The 24,734-nt window shown below is 36.4% G+C and overlaps 1 protein-coding gene across 8 annotated transcripts in view; it reads left to right on the top strand.

The window, feature by feature from the left end:
• Positions 1–24,734, top strand: part of ATP8B (ATPase phospholipid transporting 8B) — a 43,384-nt gene that overhangs the window by 2,182 nt on the left and 16,468 nt on the right. For 4 of the 8 annotated variants that reach the window (XR_010733148.1, XR_010733147.1, XM_066293792.1 and 1 more), the window contains exon 1: positions 23,716–24,432. Coding sequence is in view for 6 of the 8 variants with exons in the window: in XM_066293792.1 (XP_066149889.1) it covers positions 24,099–24,432 (334 nt within the window). In the remaining 2 variants the exon portion in view is untranslated. Of the gene's footprint in view, positions 1–7,492; positions 7,601–12,745; positions 13,045–19,837; positions 20,403–23,715; positions 24,433–24,734 lie in introns of those variants that run through there. The other 4 variants (XM_066293795.1, XM_066293798.1, XM_066293794.1 and 1 more) reach the window with 4 other exon arrangements.

Consider the following 24,734-nt stretch of genomic DNA (forward strand, 5'->3'; position numbering starts at 1 on the left):
GGGGGGGTCTATTATCCGATTCGCTTCACCTACTGTCGTATAGTTAATGTCAGAGTGGCATTTTGCCGAGGGACTACAAAGCAACGTGAACCAGGGAATAATAATTAATTGAGCCTCAATTTTGACGTTAGGTTTGATATTTTTATGAAGCAGAGGCCTTCGACCTCTAAAGGCAATAGGGACGTGTTAAATAGAGCGGCTATTAGTAAAGTAAAGGGTTTATTATAATGATTTACAAATGTCTGGATCGATAAAAGTTGTACACAAGATAATCGCAAGAAAACAAAATGACACGGGACAATGACGATGGCCGAATGTAACGGTGGGGTGAAAAGAGAAATGTTATTTATTTTTATTATTTTTAATTTATTTTAAGCATTTAACCAATAATTTAATTTTATTTAGCATATAAGTAATAAAACTTGACATATGCCGATTTTGTAACGTCAGCCATCTGTCATATTAGGTCACTGTCATTGTCATTATTTATACAGGAGGCCCAACTGGTTTCCATGGCGAACCGAGATTAAGACATACATAATTGATACAACCTCTGTATAACCTTAAAAGTTTCTTAAAATTTAAAATATAGTAATGATCATAACAAATATTTGTAATCTTTGTACGCCTCCGCGTTTATAGAATTAACTTGCAAATTTTCTTGAATATCAAAAACATCTAATGCGCACACTGTAACCAATAGCGTAATATATTTCGATTCGGTATAGTTTTCTTAAAATTAGATATTGAAAAATTGAAAATTTCCGACCTTTATATATATATATAGATTTTCCAGTGGCGTAGAGCAGTACCCCTGATATTTTCCTAAATTGAGATTTGTACATTTATAAACGGATCAGTAACAAGTTAAAAATCCACTTGATGCGCCTCTGCTTAAAAAAAAACTAATTGCATTTTTTCCTGTTTCACGACACCATAAACAGTGGCGTAACAAAATCGTTCTCTCTCTAACATTTTTTTTACAAACTTAGAATTGGCAAATTGAAAAATTGATAGTTCACAAATCAATTTGGGGGGCATGAAATTTTGAAATAATCAAATTACAGATTTACTTGAACACGACGGACGCTCCGAGCTAACATAACTCATAATCATTAGTGACACTGCAATGTCATGTTAACCCCGATGTTTCTCTGTCAGATTTCATTCCTTCACTTAATGAAATATCCTGATTAATTCCTATTTTTGTCTTGAAATAGCAGCTGGAAGGTTACCTTGGCCCGAAATAGTCAATTTCGAGCTTTAAGTTCATCTATTTAAATCGGGCCTAATTAAAACTGCAATCTCTACAGATGCGGCCTGAATTAATTTCCGGTATGTACGATTTGTGTTTTGTGCAGTTCGAGTCCGAAATAATTTTAAAGAAGCTAAAATTAAACCACAATCCGTCTCTGGTAAAATCCCCAACGGTCGCAAAAGTCGGTGGTAGAATCGAATTTTAGGGATGGTCAAACCTTTAATGGTTAAGGGCAATTCTGTATCTTGAAGTGAGCCAAGGTGCGTCCATATTATCATCATCCGAGGCGTCGCAAAGAAAAGTGAATCATAGAACTTTTTGTTTATTGCAATTATACCTGCATTAAATCGGATGTAATTCATATACATAAGGTGCCAAATTTAGGCATCAAAATCTTGAAAATTCCAACAAATTGTCGATCTATATTTACTTCCATCCCTGGATAGGAAACTGTTAATAATTGTGTCAGTGACTATGGAAAACTATGTCCATGATATAATTATCTCATTATTAGCGCCCTGCCAGTAATTGTTTTACTATTACTAATTTTACGTAATAAAAAACATGAGGCAGTTGTTTGTTCTCCAAAACATTAATACATGGTTTTGGCAAATAAAGTATTTATTATTACACATGCGACCCTTTCAATGCCAATAATACCAGATTTGGACACTTTTGAGCTCATTGGGTCAAGTGCAAAGTGTGGCCACTTAGATCGATTTTTAGTTTCAATTGATTGACCATGGAAACTTGATTGTTGGCGAGACCAATTGACCGGCGTATTTGTAACACTCATGTAACAAGCGATGTAAAAGTTATTGTTTTTATTACACTTTAATTGGATCAATTAGTTTTTTCCTTTGTGACATCCATTGTGTCTCATGTGCAAACGAATATTGCATCGAAATGAAGATTAATGTATTGAAATTGTTAATGGTTGATAAATCGCTGCATTAAGAATCGGGGGGGGGGTAAAATCCATATATTCCCAATTAAACAAACTGAAATAGCCCATTGCCTTGTCGTAGAGCCATTGAAGACTGTAAATTTTCTTGTCAAACAATAGTCGTCAGGTCCAAGCAAAACAAAATTTCTAAATCAGTTTTATTTCGATTTTGGTCGATGACATGACGTCATTTACTATCTCCGTCCGTTTCGTAAGTCACCTCGCGCTAAACCTTGAGATAGTAGACGAACATTAACCGAAATAAAAGTATATACTAGAATACTGCATGCAACATAGCAGACTATGTTTCGAGGTGAATGGTGTTTTCATTTGAACTCTTTTCATATTTTTTAATGCCGAACATTTTTACTTTTATTCCGACCACATCCAATGTGCTGAAGAGAAGTGTTTTTATCAATATTTTGATCGTTCTAAACGGGAATGATCTTTGACTACCTTAGTCCTGTTATTTATCGACTAGTTTCCGGAGAGTTTCGCCTCGATACACGTGTCATGTATCAGTCATTTTTCCCAAAAAATGTTGATCTTTGTAAGTAAGTCAATTGTCCTTGATTCTTTGGAGATTATTGATTACACATTATAACTTCCTAATTTTTTTAACGATCTTCCAGCGATTTTGACGTCAATAGATGTGTGTCAGATATCAGTTATTATTGCCAACACTTTTGGACCTTCATAAGCGAATTAAATAATAAAATATCAATTTCTTGGGAGGTTGTTAACCGCCGCAAGTGAATCTCTATTTTTTGACGGATTTCCCTTTTGGCTCAGTCATGTCTCAACTGTGTTCCAGAGATTTTGACCTGAACAGATGTGTCAAATACTTTTAAAAAAATTTATGTTTTTTTTCTTCTTAAACCAGTTTGTAGCCCTTGGTTCTTTGGAGCCTTTTGCCGCTGCAAACTCATCAAATTTCGGTAATCGGAGGATTACTGTGACCCAGTAATTTATCAATTGTGTTACGGTTGTTATTATCTCGGTAACTGCGTGAAATGCCACCAAGCTTTCCAACCTTTTTGTTCTTAAAAGTTCCTCGCGAGTGGGCTTCATTTACGGGAATTTCTAACCGTCTGAGTTTGATCAATTATTAACCATTTAAAAAAATCTCACCGTTCGAATTTTAAATGAATTTTTTCCATATGTTTACCCGACATTGACATTCCAGTTTGAGTCAATGTTTACAACACCAAAATCGTTCGAATGTTTTACAACCAATTATTCATTAATGACCGACCACTCCGATACACATACAGGTAGCACTTCGACTTAGCTCGATTATTGTTAATTTAATGCACACCACGAATTTAAATCTAATTATTTTTTACGGCCGAAATTGCAATAATTATAATAACGTATTACACGTGTTAATTGTGAACACATAAAACTGTAGTGTAGGTCGTTGCAACGAAATAATAATTAATTAATGATCCAATGTGGATAATAAAGGGGTAAACGCAAACAAAAGAATTCATAAACATCGGTGGGAATCGTGATGTCCTGAATTTGCCGGACTAATTTAATATTGAAAAATAACATGAATAATTAAAAATATAAATTTTTAACGCAAGGGAGGGTCTATTGACTTTGAAAGTTCAGTTATTGCATATTAAAAATAGGTGGCAATCGATATCTTTAAGGGTCAGCGCAGGTGGTAATAAGATTTAATGAAATATGTAGTTTGCAAAATTGTTGATAATTCGGGGGAAAAACCGTGAACTATGTCAATTTTGATAAATTATACGGCCGTGCGAGTGCCCCATTGACCCCTTATTAAAAATACGAAATGTTCCACTCCCCTTTCACCTTGTGACGTGCTTCGGCTTTGTATTGTAATCGTATCTATGGCACTGTTTGCGCACGTCATTAATGCGAAATAAATGTCTATTGATATTCCCGCTAAGTTTACCCATAGAGAGTTTACCTATATTAATCAACGATGGATCGAGAAAGTTTATTTTGGTGCCACATTGCCTTTTTGCACGCAAACCACCACCATCTTTGCCTTCGATTAAAAATTGAACTGGTCAGGCATTGATTGAGTTCTATTTTTTCCGCTGTCGTTCAGTGTTCCATTGGTCGAAAATGACCGTGACTGAAGACCAGTTGTACATTTGTCAGCGCCCGGATTTATTTGGTTTTGGGACATTTGAATACGGGGGAATTCATTAACGATGAGACAACAGACAATGGAGGTGTCGCCCCGCAAATTGTGACTGTTGGAAAAAACATGTTTCCTCCGAAAGCTGATGGTTTCGGGTGCACAGGATATTAAACGTTAAAATTTGAAGTCATTTTTGCGCCACTGTATTGAAAATGGTATGATGGTAAAAAAAATGGTAAAATGTAACAGTACCGTAAACGGTTTTCGCTCCGATCGTTTTGATTTTTTAATATGTTATTCTAAAGGTCATTTCGAACAACTTTTCTAAAGGGACAAGGGCGCGCAAATGCCCTTTTCACACTTTTTTTTAGGTTGAACATTTTTCCAAATCCGACTGTCTTACGGGATCGCGGAGCGAATAGGGGTGCTGGGTGGGGTAAACTGCTTCACTACGGGTATGTAATATTTTGTTGCTGCTTTAAAGATCTGAAACGTTGTTGATAATTACCTCACTCAGCACTCCAATTCACTCCGTGCATCCCGAAAGGCACTTCACTTAATCGACTAAAATACTTGCGTGGCCCCTGCGCAAGAAAGATACGCAAAAATTTTACAATTTTATTTCAATTGCAATCGCAATTGAAAAAAAATATAAATTCTGATCTAAATAAGTAAATGAAAAACACATTGCTTGATAAGAATTGAAACTAAATGAAATAAATTTCCTTGCTGAGGTGGATGTAACTTTCCAATTTCAATAGAGAAATAATGAATGTCGCTTAATAAAGGAAATGACCGTTTAAACAAAAATTCTGATAGATATCCAACAAAATGGGGCTCTTTTCTTCCATAACTGGGAATGCTGGGAGAATCAAGCAATGTTGTCGAATTGATAAATTCAAAAATGATTATTTGGATGAAAAATGGAAATGTGTTGCCTCACCTTACCTTATCTTACCTCACCTTACCTTACCTTACCTTACCTCACCTTATCTTACCTTATCTTACCTCACCTTATCTTACCTTATCTTACTTCACCCAGCACCCCTATTCGCTCCATGATCCCGTAAGACAGTCGGATTTGGAAAAATGTTCAACCTAAAAAAAAGTGTGAAAAGGGCATTTGCGCGCCCTTGTCCCTTTAGAAAAGTTGTTCGAAATGACCTTTAGAATAACATATTAAAAATCAGAACGATCGGAGCGAAAACCTTTTACGGTATAATTACCTTGAAAATATCTAGGGGAAACACTTAAAAATTTGTAAAGTTACGTTTCTTAGGTGACGCGTAAGACACGCTCTGCTATTTCCGCGTTACTGATAAAGGGCGCCACTTGCGGGCAGTTCGACAGGAATTTACAGTTGATAACTTTTCACCCTGTACGTCTTGGAATGGAATGGAATTTGAGTCAAAATCTGAAAGAGCGATCATTTTTCCATTAATTATGCATTCTGATTTTATTTCGATATCCCGATCCGTTTTCGAGAAAAATCTATTTACCATTCGCTATGTTAAAATTTGATAATACTGTAATGGAACTCGCGAAACAAAACTCGGGAACACTTTTATAGGTTTTATTCCACTCGTTATGACACACACAACACTGAATCGTTACAAAACTAAAGATCTTAGTCTTTAATTGGCATTTAAAATGGAGAGAGTCAAGAGTTATATCAGTTCTATCGTTATTATTAGGGAAAAAGAATAGTGTAGAATAGAGAGTAGTACAAGGTTCGGGGTATCTTAAGTACTGAAACATGGGGGTCAGTACCCATAGGCGTACTCCGGGTTTAAACAATAGGCAACATAACCCACAGATGGTAACTTTCCAAATTCTTAACCCGTAAAGTCAAGACAATGGTAAGGAAGGATAATTTACAAGGGTGTTGTAGCTGAAATCTGATTTTGGCAAGAATGAGGATACTTTAGTCTTTTGTCTTGACGAGGAAGAGGAGTGAAAGTTTTTTATGAAGGGTAACCCTTATTGGCAGATAATGGGTTCCCGACATATGGCCATCCTGGACATACTACTAAAGCAGTGGAAATCCATAGGCGTAGCCTAAGGGTACATTACAATACGAGAAACTAAAAGCGAAACAAATTAAACACATTTCCATTTTCTAGAACGCAAAATTCGTCACCTGAAAAAAGCAACTTTACAAATTTTCAAGTGTCTAACCTGGATATCTGCCGAATTATGGCAAAAACCCGAATTAAAGTTTTAACTTTCAACACGTTGTATATGTGAGCTTTTATGAAGAAAGCGATACGAAGGTGTTTATCAATTCGTCTAATGCGAGTGTGAAAAACATGTTGTCTCATAAAGATAGTGTTATAAACCAGCCTTAGGCGTGGGGAGTACGTTACGAACACCTGCTAGTGTCTCACTACGTCACGGAAATGGACTAAGCTTGTATTAGTTGGAATAGATCATCGGCGATAGGAGATAAAGAGGGTCTGCTTATATCTCGCCAAAATATATGGAAGTGTGAAGGGAGTGATCCAAGGATGCGAGCGTGAGCAGATTGTGGATGTCTGGGTGCCTGTTCTTGAGATGAGAAACAGGGTGCGCCCGGGGTGACTCTGATACATTGTATGAGGGGGCATTCGATCCCCGATCTTAGGGAAGAAAAGCGGTACCGCCGAGACTTGTGCTTTATTCCATCCTCCTCCACCGCCAAAAATACGATTTTCTTTCATATATATGTGCGAAACTTTCAATTTTCGGAAAAGGCATATTTTCTCCAGCCGTAACCGCTTCGTTGTGCTGTATTTCCAGCTTTTGTTTGTCTCGCTGTTAACGAATCGCCCTGTAGTAGTGGAATTGAATCCGAATAGCCGTAGGAAAAATCTGCGACGATTAAAGGCCTGTTCCCACTTTATTCCTCATTCCAGCTCTGCGTAGAGTAATTTGAGCTCGTCAAAGTGCACTGGGAAATCAAGATCTTCGTTAGTTTTCGTTCGAACTGCTTTTTAAATTCTGACGCACGACGCCTCTGTTTTCCTTTTGGAAATGGCGCAACAAATGTCGGGTAACGAACAGTCCGTCAGACTATGAATTAATAGAGAACTAGTGAGACACAGCTAGAGTGTTTCAGGACGATGTTACATATACAAGGTGTTTTTTAATAGCGCAGCAGACGCGCGATAATGTAAACTGATACAAACCAAGTGCCGTTCGCATTATCGAGATGTTTCATCAGAGAACGTGGTTCAAATAGCAAACCATTTGCTAGAGAAACGTTTAATACATATACAGGATGTCCCATTTGAAGGTAATTAATCATTCTCATTGATTCCTGTGCAATTGTCCCATTTAAAGCTGTAATTGAAGATTACTTAAAAACGGTACTTTGTATGAAAAAGTTGCGCAGAAACATTGGCCGGTAAAGAAGGGGACATCTTATGAAGAAAGTGACTTAGCCAACGTCATTTTAAGATCGTTTAAGGCACTTTTCTTTTTCAAATATTGCTAATTCTTGTAGGCCTTTAAATAACAAATATCTTTTATTTTATTTTTTTTTATTAGGCGTTTTGCTGCAGAGTTTTCCTTGATTTTTATCTAATTTTTAATAGGCAAAATTATTGCATTTTTTTTTCTAAAAAAGTCTCGTGATGTATATTCTGCTTAAAACTCGTAGCAATTCTTCTACGTAAGCAAAAAAACAAATTTTCTATGAAAAAAAGGCTTTTCGTAAATCTCCTCCTGTTCAAGTCCACTTTATGACGAGGTCTACAGGCTATCGATATTCTTTTTTCGACGATCAATCTAAATGTATTGTGTGAAATGACTGAAAAATTGCTCTTTCCATTTCCAAAGTCAGTAATTGAAATGAATCGCTACACTTTGGATGAAGAATTCGAAATGGTTTTTATTTTATGGAGAGGCTGGAAGAAAGGTTAGTCGGGTAGTAGAACTTTATGTTGAAAGATTTGCGAATGAAATAGTCCCCTGTTGGACGACTTTCAACAGTGTCACTGAAAATTTCGAAGAAACGAAAACGTAGGAGGCAAAAAAACCCTATCACTCCCTTAGTGCAACATATGAAGGCAATGAAGTAACAGTTCTTGCAGCTGCCGCCTTCGATCCCCACGTAAGTTGTCCTCAAGTTGCTGCTGACTCGGGAATATCAAACGTAAGTGTCCAAGGAATTTTGAAGGGGAATAAAAGCCACCTTTACCACATTTCTTTACGTCAGGAAATCCATGGAACTGACTTAGAAAATCAAGTCAATTTTTGTAATTGGGCAAAACAGCAATTATGTCAAAATCAAATTTCTTCTCTAACGTTTTGTTTTCGGACGAATCCACATTCACAAATCATGGTGTAGTGAATAGCCATAACCTGCATTTTTGGAGTACTCTAGCCCCACAATGGCTTAGAGAAGTTGAACATCAAAGACCATGGTCAGTGAAAGTATGGTGTGGCATTATCGGGGAACTCTTAAGTGGGCCTTCCTTCATTGAAGGAAGCTTGAATGAAGAAATGTACTGCAAAAACCGTTAAAATAAAAGAAGTTTATTTTTTGAAGGCCTACGAGAATTTGCAATAACATACGGGGGTCCTATTTGAAGAAGTTGCCTTTGAAATGACCTTAACATCACGTTCCGGCTAAAAGTCACTATCGTCACGACATGTTCCCCTCTTTACGGGACAAATTTATTTGAAACTTTCTTTCATACCACATACCGTTTTCGACCAATCTTCAATCACAACTTTAAACGGGACACCCTGTATGCAGGGCGAGTCTTAAATAGTGGATCGGCTCTGAAGTACGTTACGAGGCGATCTTCAGGGAGTATAGGACAAGCAATGGAAAATTCTGTTTGGAAAATTGACGGAATCGTTAAGGAAAATTGAAATAGTAGATTGGGCAGCGTTTTATTGAAATTTATAGGAAGTTTTCAAAGTGTTCGTGTATTTCAAAATACGAACGCGCACGTCTCAAAATATTTGCCTGCAAGTATTGCAAAAAGTTTCGGTGGTTCACATGAATCCCCAAGGTATTTCCCCACATAATCAACACCATATTTCCGTATTCCCGATTGGGGAACGTTGCAGGAACAAGTGAGTGAATAAATAATTAAACGTAAACACTTCGTGAAACTTTCCTTTTTTTTTCAGCTGATTGTCAGTTTGAAAGGTACCAGTGAAATTCTTGCTTAATTGAAAAAACAGCGTCGTCGAGTGCAATTTTAAAATTTCAAATTTATGTTAAAGATTTCCAGTTGCTTCCAGTCCCTCATATGCAAGAGTCCCGGGGGCTACATTGGAACTATTCATAGTATAAAGAAAATTGGAAGATGAAGATGTCAACTTTTCGCTTTGACACCTTAATAACTCCGTCAATTTTTCCAAACAGAATTTTTCTATTATTCTCTCTATACTGAAGGTCGCCCCGAGACGCACTGCAGTGCTAATCCGCCATTTAAGATTCACTCTATATAACAAAGTAAACAAATGTTCTAATATTTTTAATTTTTTTTTTATTAGAAGAAAAGTAATCTGCCTCTTTAGTCAGCGTTAATTGGCAATTAGTATCGTTTTCCAATACGTGCGCCCGTAATTTACGAAGAACTAAAATGTGCCTGTATGATACTTCTTTTCTTTCAGCCCGATCTAACGGTCGGCTAAAAATTTGTACAGACACCACCACACTTTCAACTTCAATGGGAACGTCCTCATCGTCCTCACTGTTCACCTGTTCCTCCTTATTAACGTCATTCGTCAGTTCGTCTTCATTCCATGAATTAATATCAGCTGGAGTGCAAACGATGCGGAGATTCACTGTTTTAAATAAATCAAGAACATCTAATGACCCCCTGACAAGAACATCAGCATTGGACCGCAATTGTTCCCTAATGACGGTTAAGGGAACATCATCTTCGTCTTGATCATTGGCGCAAAAGACATTGTTCCAACATGTTGGAATAGTTTGCTGATCAACTGCGTTTCGGGCTATATGCAAATTTAAAACAATTTTAATTTTTTTTGAGAATTAGATGTGTCTTCCAAATTCTTTGACAAGACAGATGAAAGTAGAAATTTTCGGAAGTAGAGTTTGACGAATCTCACAACGTTCTAGTCCATGGGTTGAATTAATTTAGTTACGTTGGTTGTATGCACATGATAAACATTAGCTCATCCTCCCTCCTCAGTTGTTGCTTTGAAGGATTTCTTGATGCATTATATAACAGTAACAACGCTTTAATTGGAAGGCTCGGTTTTTTACCCACAAATTAAATAGTCGTCAAATTATGAATATGTATGCAGCATATTTGTGATTACATATTCAATGTCATACCTCATGAACTAAGCTCTTATGGAGTCATTTCAGGAACACGCTGCTAAGTCACCGAAGTGATATTTAAACACTCATAATGAAGAGAGATATTCAAATTTTTAAGAGGCTTTATTTTTTGCGGTTTAGAAGAGATGTTTACATTACCGAGGGTCTGCTGCATGAAAAAAATGTAGGGGTTGGAATCGTGGATGATTAAAAAAAAGTTCATATGAACATGGATCTGTTTTCACTTCCTGCCTAGGGAATAAAAAGATGCTTTTAGCTTTTTCCCAGCAAGTCCGTTTCGGTACTAAGTATTTTTGTGAAAATTGGGGAACTTACAATAAGTGTAGAAGGCAAATCTTGAAGGAAGAATAACGTTTTTAATTTCACCATTGGAGTCCCCACTGATAGGATTCTGAACATTTTAATGGAAAAATGTGATACACCGCTGTTTTTTAAGTGAAAATAATTTTCTGAGTGATCTGTATTTGTGAAAAAACGTCCCTTCAATATTGTTCAAATCTTCAATCGTTTTCATGAAAATGTTCATATTCAATGATTCATGTTTATTATTTCTGCTTAAAATCGTCCACACACTCGCCCCACGAATTGTTAACGTACTGTTATGAAACACTTGATATAGGAACATAAATATTTTGATTAATGTCACGAATTAACCCCGTTAAAATTTTTTTTCCACGGACGCCTCTGACTTTCCCGAAACGTAGTAACAAATTTCAGAAAATGTGGAGGACATCCCAGACTCCGAATCGTTAGAAAATCAGTAGGGTAGAGTTTTTCCGAGTTAATGTGATAAATATTAGAAAATTATAGCAATATTAAAAACTTTGATCCCCATTAAAATCCTGACCTAAAAATCTCTTTTACGTATCTCGGACTGTGAAGTGACACTTTCTTTAATATCTCACGTAAAAACAATTGGCAACGTTGCAAATTTTGCCTTAAATAGCTCTAAAAATCTCTAAAAAAATTAGGCAATGATGTAGTGTCCAGTCCATTGGTACTTCCTTATACACGTCGAATGCATAGTCTTAATAATCAGCTTTACCCCTCCGAAAGACAACAATGTGGTCTCAGAGGCACCCGGTATAGTGACTGACGAAAAATACGCACGCCATATGGATTTTTTTTTCATTTGAATTTATCGGAAAAAATTATTTTTGGTGAAAGTTTGTGCATTCCTGCAAACTCAAAACGTAGTTTACAAAATTTGCATATCCCATTTCATATGAGGCAGATTCGAAAATTAGGAAATTGGGTAACAAAAAAAGTGCCTTTATTTTTAATTTTACAAGAAACGCGTATTACGAAAAGTTTTTTAGCATTAGAACATAATCCCAACAATGCAGCTCGCAGTTCTTCTTTCAATAAACGTTTTTTTATGCTTTTTTAGGGTTTTTTACGGCTTACCCCATAGGGAAAACGAAAGAAATCTATCTAATATACCATAAGTTTAGTTTCAGAAAGGCTTAAAGATACAAATACACAATACTATTTGATGGGGATTTAAAACCACTTTCTGCCAGTCACTCTGTATATTTTAATACTTTTTTCTTGCGACTATTCATTATTGTAAGACGCAATGAGCGCCTTTCGCATGGCGGCGTGTGGTCTTTGACATTTATTTAACGGCAAACAGGACTTCGCTGAATTATTGAGCGCCTTTGTACGGATGTGATAATTAAAATTTCAGCTTCATAAGCAAAAATAAATCCTATAAAACACTTAAATTGTCCCTAGATAAGGTCAAGGAGCGCCCTAGACAACCCTGTAATTTAGTATCCTCGTGCCTATTATGTATTGACAACTTTCCTCGCTCTCTGTCCGAAATTTATCATTTTTTTGCTTCGACAAATAAATTATTCATTCGCCATATTCGCCTAATCGACAAAGATTTAAAGAAAATACAGAGCACAGCTGAATAATAAAGTGGAAAAATCAATAGAGAGTTTTCGTATTCTTGGAAATTGAATTACGTATCATTTTCATCCCGTCATCGATTTTAAGTCCGGCACTGGATCTCCAGTATTTTATTTATTTTTTCTGTACGAATATCAAAATAATCGATTCTCGCTTATCAGGCAATTCTCAATAATTCTTATCAGAGAGCAGATTCGATAAAACGGGCTGGCAGGGCCTTTTTCAGGGCTTCAATAACGATAGTTTGTTGCTTTTAGAGGTAATGAGTGACGCACCTTTAAAGATATAATACCCATTCTAGTATTTGTTCTACTTAGTACTTGCGGAACATACATGTGATATGCATCGTGGACTATTTACAGAGATAGATATCGCGCATTGGATTGAGAATGGAGATAAGTGCGTGAGGACTTTGGGTAGTGGTTTTTTATTTTGTTGCTAATGAACAGCTTACAATGCGATTACTTGGATTTTAAGCACATGACAGCGATGTAAGTATTAAAAATAAAGATTCAACTGTGAACTTCCTGATTGCCACTGCGCACTGCCTACTTTAGCAGCGTTTTTCAACTTACGCCAAAACTAAATTCAATAGATTTACTAAAAAAATTTAACTAAGAGAGAACACCAACTCGATGGTTCTATTTTTGGCAATAAAGAGTTGTGATATTTTAAGCGAGCTACCGGTGGTAGAAACTTTAAAACTGACATTGGAAACGGTCTAAGAAAGCCTAAGAAATTTGAGCGGCTGGAAAATGCTAAATTCTCGCCCCGTGGAAATCCAAGATCGCTTCCGTCTAACCCCGCTCCTTTACTTTAATAGTTTTCGAGATCTCTACGTTTGCAATCGAGCTCCAGACGCCCTGCGCGTCTGCAGCCTAAAATGTTCCCTTTAGACTACATAACGCAATTAAACGTTGCTAATTTCCTTCAATTCATCTTTACGCCAATTTAGTTCCCCTTTAAATGAAACATTCACATATTCGAGGAATACCCGAGAAATTACCCTCAGCCTTCCAGAAGCTGATGTATAATGATAAATTTACTACCTCTGGCTGTTTTATTGTTATCAACGTCTGGTTGTCATTGTCAGCGCCAGGGCTGGGCATGTATGAGTTATTGCCATTTTGTGACAGGCGAGCGAGTGCAGCGATTCGGCAAGGGTTAGGACTGATTAGTCATCTGTCTGCGCTAAATTTCTGACTGTTCGGCCGCGCGAGGGAGGTTAGAAGTCATTTTTAGCGCATGTGTAAGAAAATCTGCCAATTTGCAAAATCTGATAAACACGCCTTAATGCCGGACGATAATAGAACAAAGGGAAATTCTTCTGCCTATTTAAACGCCATCTGTGGCACCTTTTCAACTGTTTCACATGGCCGGGCAAAGTGCCCAAAATGGCGACTGTTGGCTAAACCATTTATGGAGTACCGTTTTTAAAATTCTAAAGGACAGGCGCTCAAATTTTTTCGCACTCATTAAAAATCGCCCTGTATATGGGAACGCTCGAACTCTGTATCAAACACGTGCGACTTTGTCCCGGAAATCATTTAAATTCCTCCTTGAAACCTTCCATAATACGACAAAAATAATGATGTACTCTTTACTACCTCCCCTGCATTTACTTGCAGGCAACCCCCTTACCCAAAAAATCTTCCACGAAATCAACGTAAATAAACGAAACTCCCGACATGAAAAACGAACCACAATCCCTGTAATCCCTTGCGCATATCAGAAACTCACCCCTAATCAGGGTGTCCCTAATCGCTTTTCCATTATCTTTGGTCACTATTCGGGCAGTGAAGGCGTGTTGTAGTGGACGCCGGCCTAGACGCATTGTTCTTAGGAGGCGTCGCAACGCTTCATTTCTAGTTTTGGCGGTTTTTAAAGTGGTTCGAATTTCAACGCTTGTTGTGAAGTAATGGTTTCGCCGTTGTAGTGTCACTATGGGAGGTTTTTATCCTATTTAATAGGGGGTAAGGGTTGGTTGTGATGTTGTAATACGTGAGTTTGCTTTTGGAATAGGGACACGCAGGAATAACACAATAGAGTGTTTCGATATTGGTACGCAACAACTGCGGAGCTAATCTAACGTGAAAGAGCGATTCGAAGGAATAAGAGAAAGGTAGCACGGGGGGAAAGAATACAAAACCATCTCTTCTTTACGTGACAAATTTTTGAGTAACCTTCAGCGAGGCAGCGCATTTTGCAGTCCTTATTCTCTACAATTTCCTATAAATCATTCACAATTTGTGAGTTAAATTAACTTCAAACTAGAGCAGTGTTGGGGAACAGAGGGAAGGAGGCGAGTTCTTGAACATTTCTTCCTGATTTTGAAGAGAAAAAATTCTCAATGTTGATTCTCTAAAAACTTAAAAATGACTCAAAGTGCGTAGGGCAATCAACGGGGCTGGAACGGTCTAGGAGGGACACGGAAGGGGACGGAACGAGGGACAATTGCTTTAATTTGCAAGCAGTTCTCTGTGTGTTTCATCTTGGAGACGGGGCGAACCAAGAACATTTACAGATTATATTGTTTAAGATTTGGCTAAAGATGAAAAGTGTTCTAGTTAATCCGTAATAAAATAGTAGCGGTACTGGGGAGACAAAAAATGAACGAAATGGTACAAAGTCGTCCTGTTTTTTACATCATGAATTTTCGAATGATATAGACCAATAGAATTTCCATTTTGAATTCCTTTCCCCCTAATTCTGACGACATCGTAAACCATTAAAATTTGTCCTTTAAAATTTTGCAGTAAATCACTGAAGTATACGGTTTTATTATCCAACAGTTCTTTTCTCACGGTGCCGGAAAAGATTTGTCGAATGGTTGTTAAGAACCTACATGGTCACTTTTTTCCTGCAGTTCGGCGCCTTAATTTCATCACATAAAAAAATCATTACATGTCACGGATCGGTTGTTCCTTGAACTTTTTACATTTTCCGTTTAAAAAATATTTGTTTTTTGCCGCACTGGAAGAAAATGAAAAATCTATGAAAAGAGACTCCTACACTTACAGTGTTTTGGAGCAGAAATTGTGACCTTGTGCTCCAACGATGACAACAGTTTTGTAGATTTGTAACTTTGAGAACGAGAAATTTTCATATTTTCGACAGAATCGCCAAAGAGACAACGGAAATTCACAGACGTGGAATAACCCATACGGAAACTAAGAACTTCCGAAATTATGTGTGGCCCCCTTTAGATATTCTTATCTTGTGTTGTATGTTGGAAAATGAAATCAATCAATACTTATTTAGCCAGTTCACTTTTGTTATGTGAATTTCATTCGAAGGGTGGTTTTGTGCACCGTTTTTCAAGAGGGAAAAAGAACCGCACTTGCATTGTGAGGCAAAAATATTTGATTTTTATAAAAAAATATGTAATTATTCCAGTCTTGCAGTATGCGACAGGGTGGTCCAAAGTCAAATTCGGAACGCCCTTGGGTTCGCTTGTTCATCACTGGCATCCTCGGCGAATTTTACCGAAATCTGGTAGATTTCTAAGGATAACACTTACCATATTTCATTAAAACGTTTGGATGAAAAAAAAACAAATATGAACGTTTTCTTTTTCGTAAATGTGAAATCCTGGAAGGTCTAGATCGCTTTTAGATCGTGAAAAACCGATAAGAGAGATATCAACGGATATCCCCCAAAATAATTCAAAGAATTCCTTCAAATTGACGTGGGGATCCCGGACACTTCTTGATGATTCCCATCAATTGCAAACGTTGAGAGGTGGCAGAGTCGTTTAAATCTAAAGACGCGGTTCTAATCTACGGACAACTCCCGAGACTTGCGAAGGATTTAAATGAAAATGCATTTGTATTCCCTCGAAAAATCGAAATCCATCTTTGAAATTCCTTCCGACATCCCTTATAAATTCCGAAAAACTTTTGAAAACTAAGAGAAAGCCCTGAAATTTAGACATTCTGATAACAATTTTGATGAGCATCCCTGAAGATCATTTTTAAGTGTATTAAAAGTTCCAGAAAATCTGAACCTCAAAAAATCTATTGAAAACCTAATGTTAAATATAATAAACGCGTTATTAATGAATAAGGCAGCAAATTTGGCATTTCCTTTCGATGTAGAAAATTTTAATGTTATAATACCTTTAGTGTCAATTTAATAGATCATTATCACATGGGAATATTGTGTGAATTCCTGCGAAATCTAGCTCATTTTTACTGGAAACTGGCCAGGCCCCACACTTAGATGTAATTTGTTTCCAGCTTTACATACCTGGACATTATTTAGGGCTCCACTTTAGCCTAGAAAAAGGTCAATGCGATGCGAGTCACGAATGGATGCAGAGGGCTGATACATTTCCCTTTTTTTGTACCTACTGCATGCTAATTTAATTAACTAAAGACAAATTCTAGTTAATCACGCAAGTGTCGACTATCTTTGCAACTTTTTTTTTTTTTTTTTTTTTTTTTTTTTTTTTTTTCTTATGCATTTTTATTGCGGTATCCACAAGTACATTAGCATGTTATTACTGTTAGTAAAATTCCTAGTTACGTCAATAAATGCAATAGAATTAATTTAAAATGAACCCCAGCAAGGGAAAACAATATTTCTATGCAAATGAAATTACAGTCCCAGCAATAACTGCCTGTATTCCACTGCACAAAAATGAAAATAGGGGCCCATTAACAAGGCAATATCGACTTAGAAATGGCTTCACCGTTCGAGGTTTAGGGCGAGGACCCAAAGGTAATAGTAAAAGGGCCATTAAAGTGGGTCCTGCACGCAATTCTTGCTTTATACATACACACACTCGCGTTACTTGTGTTTGTGTTTCATTCCCTTTACTGGCGGGTTGTTAATTTCTTTTCCTGACCTTAACCCTGTACGACAAATCAATGTGAAAGGTTGCAAATGGAATATGTGGAAAAACTGGAGAGTGCTCGTTAGTTATTCGTCAGGGTTGGGTGATGATAATCGGCAGTGTGTGGGAGATCTTTATGGTCCGCTTCAATGTAGGTTTTCCAATTAAGATTGAGAGTAGTACGGCACGGTTTGCTACGTGGTCCAACCGAACAAATTGCAGATTACTAGGCACGCCAGGTGCGGCGGAAATTTTGGCGAAATTCATTAAAATATTTTCGACATTTTGAAAAAGAGAACTTTTCAAAATGTAACACGATGAGCGAACGTCGAGTCTCTGATCTCGTCGGTACTTGGCGCACGCCACTGCTTAGCATCCGATTCGGTGGAATATTTCGCAGGTTATTCATTTCGACAAAATCCACTGAAATATTTGAGGTTTATAGCAGAGGGGGGAAGTGTTCGATCAATCACAACTTGAGCTCGACAATAGTTCTTTTGAGATTAGCAAAGGTTCGCTTTGTTGTTTTGGCATTTTCGACTTTTTGGTAGAGTTCCACGGAGGTTTACTACACCTGCCAAGGAAATTTTCGTTTTTGAGGGGCGCAGTTGCCTCGGCGGCGTGCGAATTCGGATTTTGCAGAAAATACAAACTCTCAGCCCACAGCTTCAACAATATATTAATTAGAAGTAATTGTACTATATTAGAATATTTGATAGAACTATTTATCGCCTATTCAGTTATTATTGCTGCTGGAAAACCATGAACTATTAAAACAGCCTTGAAAATTGAGTGAAGGTTTACATGCGGAGTCAAATCCGACGGACTGCAAAACTAATAAATAAGTCAATAAAAACGTAACAACACTGTATTAATCGATAAAGATGAATTAATTAAGGGCCGATGGCTTAGAAAATGACACATGACCATGTACCGTGCAGGGGCGTATCGATGTTAGCAAAGGTTAGGGTTGGCAGACGTGGGAGGAGAGCATTCAAAAGGTTAAGGGCCAACATATCAAACTCATGCTAACTTCACCAACGAGATATTTTCCATCGAAATTATTAAATCGAAGCAGGGCGTTGGCCAGCTTATCATTTTTTCTTCGAACGTATCTTCTAGATAGAGTCATCAGGAATTTGACTCATGCGCTCGCCATTGTGTAATTTATGTAGACTGGAAGAATTATTTAGGGACTCGTTAATTAAGCACCAGTCGATATGGAAAAGTAAAAGATTTATTATGAACTGCCAACTACAACAAACGGCAAAACTAGAATAAACTGAGAAACTCCTACCATTGAGAAAAGTAATGGGCAATGCCGACTCTGATATTTGTTGATCAAGCAAATTAGATCTAAGCCGGACTGGCCAAAAATAACAAGAATCAATCAAGTCGATTACAATGAAGTATATTTGTATAAAGGCTCAAATGTCGGTCTTAATTCAATTCAACGGAACTCCGCCTATAGCCCAGTCCTCATCCGAAAATTTGGAACTTCAGTACGAATTCTGATTACACCATTCGTGGTTGCAGGGGCTAAACCTAACTTGGGGAAACTTCCGGAAGTCCTCACGTTGAAGACTGTCACAGTCGCAAAAAAGATAATGTTAAAATATCGTTATTCCGGAAATTTAGCGAGACTTTTAACGAAATTTGGTGAAATTGCACTTCACGCATCCTTGCTAACATGTGAAATTTTCGGTTGAACCCGGTGATAAATATTGGAAAAATTCGGATTCTTGAAATTCGGGATATTTCAATGAAACTTGAAAAAAATTGCGTTTATAAAGAGCCTTAGAAATGCACGAAAGTATGAGATGGATCAGGCGATAAACAGTGGCGTACCGAGCCCTGGTCCAGAGACCTCATGTTCGTCGCTGCTATGGTATTAATAGAAAAAAAAGGAAAATTGCAAAAGTCTGGAAAGCCTTGAACGCTGGAACGAAAATGTTTTTAAAAAAATAATAAATTTTCAACTTAAAAAAAGTCTTCACCCTACGTTTTTTACATAATTTGGAATTTGTTGCCTTGTTGACACTAATGGCATGGGAATTACTTATACTCGAGCTAAATACATATAATATGTTAGGATCTATTGCCAAGTTAGATGTTGACATTGTCGTGATAATCCCGTACACTATTTCTTTGCGCTTATGTGCCTAAATTAGAAACCTCAGATTTTCCATTCGATCTAATCCAATTAATGGCATCCATCTTCTTTATCGACCTAGAAGGACTTAGATGAAACCACTCGACTTTGTGTTTCTATCAAAATCTAACGCCGTAAGTCGTAACTTTGTATTATAACTGATACAATGCTACGAGTTTGGTAAATTGGTTTTGTTTTAATGGAAAAATAATTTGGAGAAAAAAGGAAAACGAAACGGCTCTTTTTACTTTTGCGCATTTTCGTGAGTTTAGTACTAACCGTTTTTCTATTTCAGAGCAGTAAATGGCTGGGATCCCATCGCTAGTCGGCGCCCATGTACAACCCCCCAGTCCCCCCTTAATTCCTCAGCGGCGTCCTCCTCCATTCCAACCTCCGGCCCTCCTCTGTACTACTACCACCTCCTCTCACGTACGATTTAAACCAAAAAATACCTTTAGACCCATAGAAAAACAAGATTCAGCTTACATAGACTTTGTATAATCTATTAGTTAGTTATTTATTTTTGGTACACCAAGACTTTCTACCTCTCGCATAGTGTATAGTTTTTTAAATTTTGAACCAGTTTTTTACGAATTTTTACCTAATTTTAAAGTAACCTTTAAGTGGCCTTACTCTATACCTGATAGTTTTTAGACGAACTAGGAAATACGTCTCTTAAAAAGTGCCTTTATATATATTAGAGTGCGTTTATCGTGAATTATATTTTCGGAAACAAAGCAATTTAGGTTTTAGAACTTTCCTTTTTTCCCTTGCCATACTTCCTTGGTTTCGTCACATTTTGCGGGATAAAATGGGCGAACGACGTTCCTTCAAACTATCTCGAAGATCTCAACTTGCCGGTAAGTTTTTTCAATTTTCATACCGTTGCAAATGGGGCATTTCGACAACCAAACTTTAACTTTTTGCACTTATCGCTAATAAATTGAAGTTCTGGCAATTTTATCTGGAAGATAAATTCACTTTAAATCCAAACTATTAACGTGCTATTAATTTTAACCTCTAGATAGTTTCCATGGAACGCAACCATCGGACCGATATGCAGGCTCCATTTCAGTGTTCCTATGTAAATTAGCTTGAGGTTAAAATTGATAGTGCATTAATAATTTCGCATTGATTCAATAGTTTCTCTGGCTATTAATTCTATTAAAATTACCTGAACTAACCTGGTTTTTGAACTCAATTTTTTTTTTACCGATTAACCACTTGAGATGTCAATTATTGCTGCTGAATTACTTTGAAATTGGATTAAATATGAGTGTATTTTCACGATGACAATATAATCCATTAAATTACGTTAATATTTCTTATCTGATAAAAAAAAAAAACTTTATTTGTATAGGGTGAACGTATCTTATATCAATATTGGACGTTTCAGGATTACAGGGTGTGAAAGGTTGAACTTTTACTTTAAAATTCTTTGCGTTTTCACAGCATCAACACCAAAATTGGTATACTTAGGCGTTGTAAGATGCCAAGTAAGAATTTTGTATCTAATTTTTACGAAACTCCCAGAGGGCACTAGTTACAATTCATCGCTTCGATATGCACATTTGATCATTTTTTTATGAGCGCAATTAAGGTTAAATTCACCCCAATATAATGAAAAAGCGCCTATTTGTACTCAAAAAAGAAGATATTGTGTTATCCTGATATCTCTCCGTTTACGAAATTTTTATCTATAACCTAATTCGCGTCGCACCACCTCAAATCTTTAATTAATAAAATTGGTTAATTAATAAAATTAATTAATTAAATCTTTCGTTCATTAAAAAACTGAAAATCCATGGACAAATAAAAAATAAATATTATAAAATGAATTTGAACCAAATTGTAAATTATATCGCGCATGTCACTAAAGAAAAAATTATTAATATGCGTTGGCGTTTTTACTTTTAAATTAAATTTTTTTATTTAAAAACAGCAACTGACAAGAAAATAGTCTTATTACCTTGACAAGCCAAAGTAACAACGGCTAAGTAATGCTTTGTCAAGCGAGTAAACTACACCATCATTGTTTTTGAGGATTTAAAATGGTACAACGCGAATTAGCTCGTTGGGGAAAATCTTGTAAACGAAGAAATATCCCGAGATGAAGCGAGAATACCTTTTTTGATTAAAAATAAACTCTTTTACATTATATTGAATAGAAGAATGGAATTTCATCTCAGTTGCGTTTATAAAAAAATGGCTAATTGTATCAAAGGGAACGGGTGCAATTAGCTTCCTCTAAGAGCTACGTAAAAATTTAATCAAAGTTCTTACCAAGGATCTAACAAAACGTAATTTTGGTGTTGAAGCTATAAAAACAAAAAAAAACATTAAGAAATTTTAAAACAAAGTTTCAACCTTTAACATCCTGTAATTCTGAAACTCGCGACGTTGGTATAAGGTGTGTTGGATCCAATCGTCACATTTCGGTGTTCCCTATCTCGGCGCTTGCCACGTCCCATTCCGAATCAATCACCCTGTATACGAAAGAAATAAGGACAGAACGTATTTGAGTACAATATTAAGATCCAGGAAATGGTAAAAAGGACGTATGTCTATTAATTGGGAGTAACTAACAATATGGACAATTACACAGGTGGGACTGAATAATTGATATCTTTCATGAGAACGTTGGCATTTGGGTGGAAAAATGGCCTGAAAGCTACTAGTTTTGCGAAGAATTCTTAAATTCTTAATGAGGAACTGGTTCAATATTTTGTAAGTCGCGGCGTAATATCGTTGTATGCGTAAAAAATATAGGACACGTGGCCATGTTATTATATCTGGGTTTTGGAGGTAATATTTTTGGTTTTCAAATGAGTGATTGGTTGTTTCAACATATATAAGAGGCAAAGTACGTGTCGTTCCTATTTTACAGAAAAAATCTAATATTATTATTGACTATAATATTCTGCAGAATTGTTGCGATATCACTTGTTTTAAAGGACCGTCAATCGTTCTCAGATCCCCTCCCCATATGCACGCCACTGGTTGACATTTTGCAAAATGGAATATATCAGCTTCTTCAATGCGCCAACCTAACTTAATACTCTAAATTCGGTAATTTTAATTGCTATCGTTTTGCAGTTATTACAAAAAGGCCTTTGCCATAACTCGTGTGGAAGATCTTTTTGGGTATACGTTTATAAGCATTTTTTTCTTATTTTCGACCATACAATCCACCATTACTTTTTGGTTCACCAATTTTCGAACACCCTGTACAAATCAAATCGGGAACCGATTCTGTACTCTGGGAATAGAACGTTTCTCGCATAATTATCCATTATTTTGAGATCATTCTCGGCGAATGTTTTAAATAAAAGACGCTAAAATCTGACTCCCGGACATATTACAAACGTTCCATCACTTCATAATGTAGTGAAGTGCAACCGCTGGTCCTCATCTCAAATAGGTTGCAACTCGTGGCCCCCTACAATAGTTAAAATCCACCTTCCAATACGTAGTTAAAAAACTGTTGGAGGTAGGTGTGGAATTGCGCAGAATCGCCCGTAGAAAGCAAAGACAAGGTCACATTGTGCGTATTCCATAAAAAAATTAGGAATATCACACTTCATCGGAACGCCCTGTATATTTTTCCATAATTTTCAAATATGCACCATAATACGTCTTTCTACAACTCGCATATCTTAACTCCTATCTTTAATGTAGAGTAAGTTATCAACCAATTATATGCTGTTGGGACACCCTGTATATTTTTTCATACTGTACTTGCCACACTAAATCGTTACTAATTGTTCTCTGCCTAAAGGTTTTGCTTTCTGTTGCTCTAAAAAATATTCGATATACATACATACATATATAGGTTATCACAAAAGTAAATTGAAATACTTGTTGAATTATAAGCTTATGTAGTAATTAAATGGTTAGATAAACGTTCTTTCAAAGAATCCTGCATTATTTTCTTTTTTAGCCATTATATTTTAGCACCAGTAGGCTCAAAGAAAAACGTTTCAGCCACCGATATCGTATGCTTTAGATGAAAAAAAAAAGAAACGTTAAGCAAATTCGAAAAAAATGTACTCCGTCCGCTCCCTTACAGTTCTGCCGAGAGTGAAAGTATAAAATATCGCTCCATCTTGTAAACGCCTAAAACTATCGGTTGCGACATCTATCAATGATATTTCTAAACTTAAAACGTCACCTTGACGAAATCGAAGTTAAGTGGTTTTTGTGTATGACAACACAAGAGATTTTTTTGGTAGATTGTTATTGGGAAAATTTACTATTTTATTAAGTTTCCATTAAAACATAAAATGGATCGAACGTGTTTTTTAAGAGGAATTAAATAGACTTTCACTTTAAGCCTAAACTACACCTCAACGAGGATCAACCGGAATTTACCCTTGTAAACAGTGCTAAACCTGTGATTTTTTTACCACCCAAAAACTACCAAATTGATATACATAATTTCCCCATTAAAATATACCTCAAGATAGCCATTATTATTGACCTAGTTCGAACTATCCTCAAACATTAAGACCAGAAAAATAAGCAGACACACAAATGCTAAGAGGCGAAAGCAGGAAATGGATTTCGAACTTGAAATATTTGAGGTCTATGATGAAAATGAACCGCATACCTCAAAGAAACACGCCAAACACACCAGAAAGAAGTGTAAGCAAAAGGGAAAATCCACTAAGGCTCGTACAAATATTGAAGTTGGAGAGAATGATATTAGCAGATCTAAGATAAGTGTACTGAGTGGAGATAGGAGACATTTAAGTCTCGGCGAATCTATTTTAAATGTATTTAGTAAGCTTGTGGTATGGCGAGGAAGAAAATCATCCAAATATCGAACATCCGAGAAACTTGATTCACCACACAGCTCCAAGGATTTATGCAGGGGTTACATTCCTTGTGGTGAGTCCTTGGGGATTAAATTTCATCCAAGAGTCCCAAGTGTTTTAATTACAATTTTTTTTTTCCTGTTCTCTGAAATATTGAAAATTCAAAGTTATATTTTGAATGATGCTTAATAAATGATCTAATCAATATTTATCATTAATTACTTGTAATGCAATTGTTTTCTCGTTCATTAAATTATTATTCTTAAATTAGTCTTATACAAGAAAAATCTCTCTAAATGTATTATTGTGATTCTAAAAAGTGATAAGTCAAATAATGCATTTCTTTATAAATCCTTAATCTGAGTACCTGGAAGT

The sequence above is a fragment of the Euwallacea fornicatus genome, chromosome 19 (genome assembly GCF_040115645.1).
Source record: "Euwallacea fornicatus isolate EFF26 chromosome 19, ASM4011564v1, whole genome shotgun sequence".
In the NCBI taxonomy this organism is placed as follows: Eukaryota; Metazoa; Arthropoda; class Insecta; order Coleoptera; family Curculionidae; genus Euwallacea; species Euwallacea fornicatus.